Consider the following 12,430-nt stretch of genomic DNA (forward strand, 5'->3'; position numbering starts at 1 on the left):
AATTAGGTTTTACAGTAGCAGCTACAGCGAGAATGTCTCTCACACTGCACAGCTTAAAATGACTGCAGAGGATTTCAGATTGAAGGAGCACAGTCCTAGAAATTCAGACCCAAGTAAAATATGGATGACAACATTTTATAATTCCTTCCCATCTGTTTTGTACAGTTTTTATACATATATATGTAACTGAGGTGGTTAAACCTCAAAACTATAAAACGTACTTAGGATTCTGCCCTTGGTAGTGAAAGCTGGAGGGGGATCTCTCAAATCCTGAGGGAGGCAGGTTTTTTATGTGTTCAGAGGGGGATGCACCCCAGTCACGTCCAAGGGTCACCTCCCAGGCACACACTGCCAGGAATTCCTGCTCTGCCACATTTGGAATGTCCAGATTAACTTGTCAAGATAATTGCTACAGCTGGGAGTTCCCATCACTGCCAATCAAGACTTTATTGGGTATCTGAAGACACAGGGAGGTGCTCAGCAGGATTTATGTGTGACATTGAATTACCCTGAGACATCTTCCAGTGGTAGTTCAGACCCTTACTCAGCTTATATGATTGCAAAATACTTTTTGATGGGAATGACCAAAGAGACAACATCAAAATAACAACTGTCATAACTGTTCAGTTAAAAATATTCTACAAGTAGAAATAATTTTAACATGTAATTCTTGATTTTACACTTATAAATATTCTTAATAATAAATAACTATCAATGTGTTGCAATTTTTAAAAAATAGTGATACCTATTTATACAAATTTGTGACAGTTTATGACTCAGCCAAATTCAGCAGATCAAAAATAAAATTATGATCTTACTGCAATAATCTTCTTGATAAATTCTAAAGCCCTACTACAAACTACAGAGACATTAAAACTCTAAAAATAATCGTAATTATGACTATGAGTAAAGCTTTATGCTATATTTGCATAGAAATGTGAGGTTTTTTAAAATGCAAATATTTTCTTGCTCTAAATAAATTAAAGATACGAACATTAAAAAAATTACTGATGTAAACTTCTTTATTAGTCATCATGATTGACTGCTGCTACCTCATCCCAGTTTTAGGGAAGAGGGAACATGCAGCTGGATAGGACTAACAAGGTTCAGTCAAATGCTGTGGCTGATGCAAAGTGTTGATGCACCAGGAAAGGGAGAGGCTGGAATTCATTCAGTCATTCCTAAAAACAGCCCGAAAATAGAAATGGAAGTGTCTCCTGCCCTGAGCACACACATCCCCTGGAGTGATGGCACACCAGGTCCTTGCATGTTAAGTGTGCTTAGAAGAATAAAGTAGGACAGAGAGTCTGGGAAAATTGAATGACGTGTTTTTATCTACCATGGATTTTTAATACAACACCTACAATTTACCCTGACAACATCCAACCAAGCATTCATGTTTCCCTAACTGAAGTTTCGATTGGTATCATAGTTTTCCTGTAGAAATCAATCAGACAGCCAACAGGATTTAAAATTTACTCATAGAGCAGCAGAAAGAATTATAATTCTACCAGGAAGAGATCACACTGCAAAATATCCAACCAGTAACAGTAGAACAATGTTGGTAGAGGCATATTTTCTGAGCAAGTTCTGCTATCTGTTTAAACACAATCCTTTTCAAAAATGAATGAGTTCATTCTGGCATTAAACACAGGCAACACAAGCAGTGTGCTCCTGCTGGCAGTGAACTGTCCAGCTCTGCCACAAGATTTTCTTCATTTCACTTGAGCCAGTGAGTGTTTTATGTTTTACCTGCACAAGTGGCTCAGAGCTGGGAAATGGTGTGTGTGTCCTAGTTATTACAGCTGGGACCAGTTCATCATTGTGTTGGTGTAACCCAAAACTGTGTATTCTATAGCCTTCCATGCCGTTTCCCAGAAACTGGTATCAATAGACCATTTACACTCTCTGCCCATAGAGCCTGACTTCTCAGGCTGTAAACTGGGTGTTAAGAGGCCTGTGAGATAGGAGGGTGCTCCTGTCCTCAAATCCTTTGTGGAACCCCCCCGCCCTGAGTGAGGCACTGGGCATTCCTGCCTGAACTGGAGGATATATAATCTTGGGGTCTTGGGACTTTTTTAACCACTCGTGGGATCCAGAGGAAGACTGCAGATCACCACTTCAACCAGACTGCAGACCACCACTCTCGACTGGACTGCAACCACCACTTTTCAACCAGACTGCAACCATCACTCTTGACTGGACTACAATCACCACTTTTGACCAGACTGCACCAGCACTCTCACCAACAGTTTTTTTCCCCTCTCCTTTTACTTTGGACTCAGGGGCCCCAAAAAACACCACTCTGTTCATGCCCCAGGGTGCTGGGTTATACATTCGGGTTTTGTGGGTTAAAACCAATTGTTTGTCTGTATAATCGTACTTATTGTATTATTTTATTAAATTGTTATTCTGACTTATAATCTCTCCTTTGAGTTGAGTTCATTTTCCCTGCTGGTTTACCTTTAAACCAGCACACACAGGCAGCACAAGCAGTGTGATCCTGCTGGCAGTGAACTGCCCAGCTCTGCCACAAGATTTTCTTCATTTCGCTCGAGCCAGCCAGTGTTTTATGTTTTACCTGCACAAGTGGCTCAGAGCTGGGAAATGGTGTGTGACAGATGCCTGTCCATGAGCTGCAAGGTTGGGAGCCCAGCTGGGGATCCAGGGGTTGGTGTGAGGCCCAAATCCACAATAATATCAGTCCCACAACCCTCCTGCACAGCAGATCTGCCCGAGACACCCCGTGCGTGCGTCGCTCATGTCGCTCCCACCAACAGATTCCCACAGCACCACGAGCACACGGGATTTTTCATAAACATTTTACAAGCAAAAAAATCGATGAGAATTGTCTGTCTCTGTCCTGTCAGAGGATTTTTCTCCTCTTTCCATCCCCCCCCTCACGGAGCAGCGAAGGGCGGCTGAAGGGAAAACACGGGTTGGCCTTTTCCAAGCCACGCTGCTCCCCAGGCCTGACCTATTCCTGCCATGGGAGGGAAGTGGGGGACTTAAAAATGACATTTCCTGATAATCAAGGACCTTATGGATCACAGCATAAATCAGTCGCACTGTTGCTATCATTAGAGCCACAGTCTGCTCACCACTCTGAGGTTTTCTGTAAACTCTGATTTAATGCCCTCCTTGGCTTTGAGCTGATTTTGATTCCCGGTTTTATTGAGACATATAGGCAGCCTTTTCTTATGAGAGTGAAAAATAGCCTGCCTTGACATCCCTCACATAAAAGCAGGCAGAGAGCTAACACACAGTTATACTGAACTTGTATTTCAATCAGGCATGACCTCTCACTTCTCACAAGAAGGCCTTGAACTTCACTGTGTCATTTATTCAAATATTGCAGAGAAGAACGGGAATCACAAGCAGCTTTCTGTGCTCTATTTCAGTAACATCAATTGTTTCAGAAAGAGGAAAAGAAATAATGCTTTCCCCAACATAAAGATTATTTTTACTAATAGCTAACTAGAAAGAAGAACACTCTAGATAATGACGTAGTTTAGCAAGACATCTTTTGATGGGGAAAAATGTACATACAAACAGCAATAAAAGGATTAGATGCTATATACCTGTATTAGACAAAGCAGAACTGAAAAAAGGTCATTCTTCAAACCATGTTGTTCCAGGGAATTACATGAAAAATTTATGATATTGTGCATAATTGTATTAGAGACTGTTCTCAGGCCCATTTTGTGATGACATTTTCAGGATCTGCTACATTTTTTACAAGAAACCAGGGTAACTTCTGATTCAAATCTTCATATTTGACTACCTATGCACAAGTTTTTCCCTTTTTAAGATGCCTCTAACTTGCATATTTACAAGACTATATGACACTTCAAGACACAGTGCAGGCAGATTTGGCAATTATTTCTGGAAGGCTTTGCTGCCTACAGCTTTGACTCTGTCACTATTTGTTGCCCTTTTGTGTTAAAAGATGGAAGGAAGGTCTTGGGATCACTTGTCGGCTTCCTCTAGATGAACTTGTTTCTCTACACATGGTATGTGGCAATCAGCATTTTGAAAAAAAAAAACCTGACTGGTTTGTGTCTTCCTAAACCACTCAATAGTAACACAAACATGTTAATTTTCACCCAGACTTCATACAAAATTCAGTAAGGGAACACAGCTATGTCATCTAAGAACAAAAAAAAAAAAAGGAATAAACAAATTTCAAGACTACTTGGATCAACAGTTCAAGAACAACCAAGCAGCAGTTCTAATAAAAGATTTTAGAAAGCAAACACAAGCACTTTTTTATTCAAAAGCAGACTAGAGATCTTATGACACAAACCCTACAGCAGCAAACAACACAGGAGCTCTAATGAGATAAGACATGATGCAAAGGTAAGCCAGAACAAGAGGATTTGGGGGTTTATCTTTCTCAGAACTGTTCATGAAGACCCAAAATAAAAATAAAGTAAAGTCAGGCAAAACACAAAGCCACTTTTCTCAAACCTGAGGAAATGTTTTGTATGTCTTATCATCCACACAGTTACTTAAGGTGTGCTGGCCTCAAAAATACACCAGAACTATGCTGTTATCCCTAATATACAGTGTGCTGTGTAGGACTCAGGAATAAATCTTGGGAAGTTTACCATTCCAAAGGAGTCATTTCCCTCAAGCTGAAAATTGTCCCTCATTAAAACAATCACCAGCCAGTTCTGCATGCCTATTATCTTTTTTAGTTGCTATTCTTGTGAGTTATTCTACTCAGTTCAGTCAGAGTATTTCCAAACAACACTAAGGCTCTGATTCAGGAAAGCACTTAATTATCCTTTACCTTCAATTAGGATTTTCCCTGTACTGGGGAACTTTGGCATTCCTTCTGAGTACTTACCTGAATGGAAGGAGCAGCATCAACCAATAACCTCTTACAGACAGATCTGCACCTACAAAGTCCACGGGCTGGAGCACAAACATCAGTGGATGAGCTCTTTTAAAGAACCACCAAATGTGTTGACTCAAGGTTTTCAAATGATTAAAGTACCAACAAACAAAGCAACTCAACTGACTGACTCAGAAACTTGTAATATTCCCAGAATTTTATACACACAAGATAAAAAAGTACATGAGAATATCTTATAAATAAATAAGGAAATAGATTTTATATAAGGGAGCAGAATCAGGAGTAGTACCTCTACAATGACAAATCTCAGCCCCCAAAAATCCCATTACAAAACAAGAAACTGAAAGCAACTGTTTATTAGTGGGCTTTGCTGATATCAGAGCACCAAGCATTTAAAAAGTGCAACAGGGAAAAAACAGACACAAATTCTACTCCCCAAACTCCCTGAGACAAGCCAAGTATGCAATTGAATCAGACCAACTAAATTGAACACTAATATTACAGTCTTAATCTAAATAAAAATGAATAATCTCATGCTTTTGCAGTATGCAAGTGAACTTGTGTCCTTGTTCTTTGAAGTAACTAGCACAGTTTATCTATTCTCTTTAATAATGCAATTTAATTTACCAAAGGTTTGTATTAAAAATTTATCTGACTCCAGCAGTTAGAGTCACCTAGACATTTTGTCACAGTTAAACATTAGCTTTGGAGTACATCACAAATTCCCTACTGTGAGTCCGAGAACTGTTTCATATAGTAACACTCTGAGCCTCCAACTGACATTACATTTAAATGAGTCAGGGCCTGTGCAACGAATAAAAATATCTGTCACTTATTAAAAGTGCAGTGACTTGTTCAAACAGCAACATTCAGATGAGACAAATGCAGTCTAACAGTTAGTGGTCACAAAGGACTGACACTTTTGCTTTAGCAATCAGTTATTCAAAAGGTACTCCAATAATAATATTTTCACCTCTAAGAAGACCATTAGACCATTCAAACCACATAAACTACTCCCATATCAATAGAAAAGTTGACAAAATAAATGAGAGTCCAAAATAATCAAGCTAAACTACAGCAATGCCAAGCACCCAAGGAAGGCAACATAAAATACCACCAATGTCACTCCAGCATTTAACAAGAAGTCCCTGGTGTCATTCTGTCCCAAAATAAAACTTCTCTTTGATATCCCAGGCTATTCCAGCAGCTCATGACATATGGTAGCAGAAAAGTGAGATGAGCCAGACATGGAGTTGGACAAAACACAGGGCAACCCCCAGAACCAACTCTGGAGCAGAAACAATACCAGCTTTGCAGAAATATGGAAGGGCACGGAGCAAAGTTCAGAAAACCACCTTCTGTGGGTGGGAAATTAAAGCACATGCTGAACAAACCTCTGATCTACACGGTTTCAATGCCATGGAAATCTTCAGAAAGACCTGCACAGTGACAAAACTTTCCTGGAAGGACTTTATCACCTTAAAAGTTGTTGTAACATGACTAGAATTCCGAAGATTGCCTCATTAAACACTAGGAGCAGCACAAAAGCCAAACTGAAGGAATTTTGATTTTCACCCCCAAAAGTGTAAGCAAGCTGGCCCCTCTCTCAAACCTGCAGACAGCTATTTAACATTCCACCAGGATAAGACAGGATTTCCTACCTCAGCTTTGCTGGCATCCAGCGTTGTCAAAACCTGAAAATTACAGGGAAAATGCATTAGTATTGATTCAACAAAACAGGAGTGGGATTAATTGGCTTTTGAGGTAACTTGACATCAATTGCTTGTTGTGGCTTGAGGGAATAGAACTGAAGAGAACTGTCTTTCACACTGAGGAGACTGTTCACCTCTCCTGCCCATCAGAAGGCAAAGCCAGGTATAAATCAAGACCATGGCAATATTCAGGAATATTGGGTAAAAATTCAGCAACATGCCAAAACAGAACTGGAAAAGCGTGTTCTTGTTTTTACCAATTTTTAATTTATTTCTGAACAGAAATGATGAGTAATGCAACTATAAGCTATTCCAACACATCCACACAATTCCCAGGATAGACTTTGAAAGCAAGCTGATTCAGTTCCATGGTGATGGATGTAAAAGAGTTTACAGACCACATTCCATCTAAAATGTGACTAAGGAAGGTTTGCCAGATTGTTGGGCACAGCTGCCTGGGTTTTGGCTGCACAGAAGCTGGGGGGGCTCCAGGTCTGACTTACAGCAACGCTGGGCACAAACAATGAGTTCTCTCTGCCAATTCAGGGTTACACTAAGCTCAGTTATGGTTGGTGTCTAAATCTAGAGAGTTACAAATTCAGCTACTATCACAGACTTGCACAAGATTTACTTCAGGTGTTACAGAAAATTGTCATTTATATTAAAATAACTGAAACATTTTAAATAGACACAGATACACTTTCATATTATAGGTCAAACAACAGACAAGAAGTTAGTAAGCGATCATTAGACTAGGAACAGGCTGTTAAATGGTGTTTGTAAAACAAAAATCTTTGTTAGAACTTTATGTCACAATATTGTCACAACTTTAGAGGGTTGAAAACCCCTTAATAGTCTCCTCACAAATTCCAGACTGACAGCCAGCTATAATTCTGTCTGCAGGAGAATAGATCTTTCTTTATGCTGGTGTTAATCATCACTTTTAAGGGACATCACCAATTCTCCCCAGCTCTCAGGAGCAGGAGAGGGAGTGACCAACCGTGACTGTCTGAGGGAAGGGGAAGGAGAGCCCAGTGTTTATGGAACGGAGCTCAGCAAAGGAGACAATTTGTGTGCAGAGCTGCTGTTCAATGGAAGGCGTCTGTGGATTCATCAAAAAGTTGCTTCAAAGGAATTTAGGAATGGAAATGAACTCCTGTCACATCACAACAGGGTACCTGCAATCACAAACAGTTATTTAATTTAACCTGATTCAAACCCAGGTTCAGCTCCATTTGAAACGTGCCACTAACGGGATTTTTGGAGCTGTTCAAGGATTTCTCTCACACAAGCAGAAGTTAACTTATTTAAATTCCATTTATTTACAAACGACCTATCACCTTTTTTTGTTTTTCCTCTTCATTGACATTATTTAGTGTTAGCAGTTATTTTTCCTTCCCAACAAGAACCTCATGTAAAGTCACCACATCCATTCCCTGCCAACATTCCATTAGGTCATTCTGGAAGTGTCCCCTCACAAGAATGTCCTTCTACTAATAAACTCAGTAGAGTTACACTCTACTTACAATAATTTAATTATTTCCTGGAGGCAAATGACTAAAAGCATGTATTGTAGAGGATGTACCCAAACCTAGCTTAACTTAAACCTCCAGAATTTGGAGTGGAGTTTCCTGAAGCTGCCATAAATCCTGCTCTAAACCATCTGTCAGAGGTACCTGACTTTCTCTATCAGCTGTGCAAGCAATGTGAATAGAGCTGAACAGTGTGACTATTCCAGCCCAGGACTCACTAATGCCTTGCAAGGCAATTACTCTTCTATTTTAATAATTCACCTTACATGTCCAAAGGCTGTATTTCTCTTTTACACAGCTGTACTTTCCTGTTGCTTTACAATCATCCACTGGACAGCTGGACCACTGGACATTTTATGCCCTTATCTTTCTTCTCAAGTTATTGTCTGATAAATCCCTGTTCAGCAGTTGAATTCCAGTCAGTTCCTAGAAGCATGACCTTTTACTTGGTATTACTAACATTAATTCACTTTTATTTCCATCTGCTAGACCATCCATCTCTTCCTGGATAACATACCCGACTCTCCTACGTTAGCAATTCCTCCCAGCTTTACATTTTTATCAAATTTCATTAGCACATTCTTATGCCAAGCATACTGATGAAAAATTATCAAAGGAAATGACAAATAACTCAATACAGGGACACTGCTAAGAGAAGCATTAAGTTGAGCAGTGCAGATACCAGCAGGGCAGAGTACCAGGCAGTCACACTGAAGTTATCTTGGTGAAATACTTCAGTTATCCTAGAGAAAAACTTGAGCAGCCCAAGCTATACAGCTGAGAAAACTACTGCATAAAGGCTGGACACAGGGACATGAACATATCCTGGGTTATTTCTGAGAACTCCATAAAGTGATCCTCATACCAGAGGGATTATAATCTTTAATAGTGTGCTCATCACTATAAAAGTGGAGACAAAGATGGAGTGTTTCTATTTAAAATAATGACAGTCCTCAAGCTAATGTTTAATTAATAAACAGTAAAACACATTAATTTAATATTATGGGTCAAATAACACTCATGAAACTAATGAGCTGACTATTGTTATTCTGTGAAGACCTGCCAATTATCTTAAAGTTTTAACAGTGATTTTTATTTAAGTTTATGTATCTTAATGGAGTGAATTATCATCCTATTTGTGTGACTGATTTCTTCCCATCCCCTTCCTCCAGTCCCTGAAACTTGTAATTTCTAGACCAGCAGCTGTGTCTTCTGTCATGTTTGAGAAGTGAGTGAATGAAGACATGAGCAGTATAACGTGCATGACACAGAACTGCAGTTCCAAGTCATTCTTTGCTGTAGGATTTTGAGGGAATGTCGGTGTGTTACGGTGTGATCACTCAATTAAATCCTCTCAGAAGGTATTGCCGGGTCTCAAGCTCCTTAAGCAGAGTAACCCACTGAGATCTGTGGCCAAGCCACCCCAGCCACAAAACAATTTATCTCCCCCCCCCCCCCCCCCATCTTGGGCAATCCATTTATTATATTTATGTCTTGATTGTTCCAGAAAGAGGGAGTGGGGACAAACCAAGGCAGGAGCAGAGAGAACTGGGGTGCACATGAGGCGCTGCCACCACTTATTGATATTTTGTGGGGCTGGTGGTTTCCTTTGGAGATTATCCCACTGCAACAGCCCATTGCTGTGCCCCGTGGTTTGTGTGAAGTATGATATTCATTTCCTGGCTCCTGCTGTCCCCCTGACATTTCATGTACTGGTTAAGAACACAGCAATTTCACCCAGAGAAATCACAGCTTGGCTGAGGGATCCCTGTCCTTCTCACAATAATCCCTCTGTGACACAACAAAACCACGGGTTTATATCACCTTCTCAAGGAAGCTGCAATTTATTTTTCTTGTGCTAAAAGCTCTGCGTGACTGACAGCAAAAAATCCTTACAAATGGCTTTTTTACTACTTCTGAAAAGTTGCACTCAATTTTGAACTTTCCATTCTACATAAGCAATCCCATGAATACTGACAAAAAGGGAGATATGCTGATAACTCTGCAAACACAGTGAAGTCTTTTAAACTATGTTTACTGCTTTTAGCATTTAGAAAGGTCTTATCTAGAGGTGCATAAATACATAGTTCCTCTCTCCAGGATGAATAGAGGACAATATTTGCCATTCTAAACCAGAATGCAAATAGTTCCTATTTCTTACATATCTCAAGCCAACACCTTACCAGAAAGAAATAAGGGAAAGCTTCTTGAATAAAGAAAGCTCCTGAAATAGAAAACCAGAAAGCTCATTTAATGTCATTTTTGTTTTAAATATACATTAAATTCCCCCGTCGAAGTTTAAAGAGAGAAAAGGAGATAAAAATTGAAAGGTACATATTATGAGCCAGGATCCTCACCATTTCTGTGCCTAAAAGTTCAGAACCATTTCACTGAACTGTCCCATCCCATCCATATGTGAAGTCCTTTTTATCTTACTCATTTTTCTAGAAATGAGATTTTCTTCCTAGTTTTTTCAGCTTCTCACATCAACATGTGCAATGTAAATGTACAATTTACAAATGTGCAATTACAATTTACAAATGTACAATTCCTGTACATTTTAAAAAACACAGGTTTTGCCTTTAATATCTTCCCACCTTCCCAGGTTCCTATGGAATGACAAAAGGGATTTAAAAAAAATAACAGCAGCATTTAAAAAAAAAATGTGCTGCAAATAAACATTTAGAATAAGCTGAAGAAAACCATCTCCTGTATTTTGGACTTTGGAAATTTGTTTGGAATATTAGGCAAAGAGGATTTTGAGCATAAAGAAAATATAATGAGATTAAAATTGTCAATGACAAGGTAGATTTGGTTTTCTTTTTTTTTCTCTCACCACTGATGTTAATAAAGTGACCTGAGAGCTATTTCTTTCAACAATTAAATATTCCAGAAAGTAATTTTATCAGAATACACCTTTTGATGCCTGTAAAGCACCTCTCATGTTTTGTAGGGCTGTTAGAGGACAAACACAATTACTTTTCATGTCCTATGAGTGAACTTTTCTACAGCAACAAGTGGCACATGTGGCTGAACATGCAGATCATTCCAAACTCTACCATGAGGGTTCAGAAAGGAGGAAACAATAAGGTACAGTTCTATTTAGAGACAGAACTTTCCTTCTTGAATACAAAAGATCTGAAAAGACTCTGTCACCCACACTCAGTGTCAACCAACCCCTCCACTGCTTAACTAGTCCTGAAAGTTCTGCACCAACACACCTACAAGGGAAATAATCAAGATTTGCACTGACAAGATCAAGGGCAGAAACCTGACAAGGTTCTGGGAATGTGCTGGCACTTACCTGAACAAATGGCAAATCCTGCTTTTAAAGGTTTGTCTCCCTGAGCTCAGGTAGTGTTAAACATTACAATTTGATAATCACTGTACTGCAACCTTTTATTAAATTCGGGATCCACCTGTGGCTTGGGATGGCTCTAAGATTGATTGCCCACTGGCTTCTCCTGTTTTTCATCAGCTGGAACAGTCTCCAGCCTGGCTTCTCAGGATTCAGAACATATTTCTGATTGTGATTCACAGGCCAGGCCACTGAGCAGAATTTGAGCTGTTGGAGCTATTTGGTGACAGGTTTGCAAAGAAACCAACCTTATGCTGAGTATTCATCACTACCTCTGCACTCCATTGTGGGAACAATTACCTGCAGCATCACTGCTTTGCAGTGATAAACAACAGCAGGGGAACAGGAGAAAAAAAAAGAAAAAAAACCCCAAAATCAACAAGCCTACCCCCTTAGTAATATTGCAAGGTACTCTCTGGCACTTTGACTGTTGGCAAAATTAAAAAAATAAGTAAAACCATATTGTAATATTTCCCTTCCTAAAGCACTATGCCTTGGAAACACGAAATTCTAATGTATCTTGCCAAATTTAGTGAGGTAATTATGATAAATAGAGCTATAAATCTAAATTGTTCTTTTAACATATTTAAACATCTCCATCAAAACCACCAAAAAATATGCATGCAGGAGAGATCACCTTCTTGCTAAAGCAGTTCTTCTTGCTAACTCATTAGTTTTCATTCACTTCCTTCTTGTTTCTAAAAGCAATCCTGGAAAGCAAATTAAAATTCACTTTTACATCCACACCCCTTAGACTGCCAAGTAACCCTTTATGTCCCGTTATAAACCTGATCCTTAATGGTCACCAAAGTTCTGAGTGTCAGGATGGTGGAACATGATCCAAAAACTAAGTCATGTAGGCTGCTTTTCTTCATTTGTGTTCATACTATTGTACTGACTCATGCTCAGATCAAATTCTAAACTAAAACTGGGTTTTTTTTCAATTGACATCTTGGATATTTTTTAA

At 39.3% G+C, this 12,430-nt stretch overlaps 1 protein-coding gene across 12 annotated transcripts in view; it reads right to left on the minus strand.

The window, feature by feature from the left end:
• RBFOX1 (RNA binding fox-1 homolog 1) overlaps positions 1-12,430 on the minus strand; it is a 1,158,532-nt gene that overhangs the window by 880,969 nt on the left and 265,133 nt on the right. For all 12 annotated transcript variants that reach the window (XM_027654829.1, XM_027654830.1, XM_027654827.1 and 9 more), the window contains exon 3: positions 6,523-6,555. In XM_027654829.1, coding sequence (XP_027510630.1) covers positions 6,523-6,555 — 33 coding nt within the window. The remainder of the gene's footprint in view (positions 1-6,522; positions 6,556-12,430) is intronic.

This window comes from Corapipo altera, unplaced genomic scaffold (assembly GCF_003945725.1).
Source record: "Corapipo altera isolate COAL_440 unplaced genomic scaffold, ASM394572v1 98, whole genome shotgun sequence".
Taxonomy (NCBI): domain Eukaryota; kingdom Metazoa; phylum Chordata; class Aves; order Passeriformes; family Pipridae; genus Corapipo; species Corapipo altera.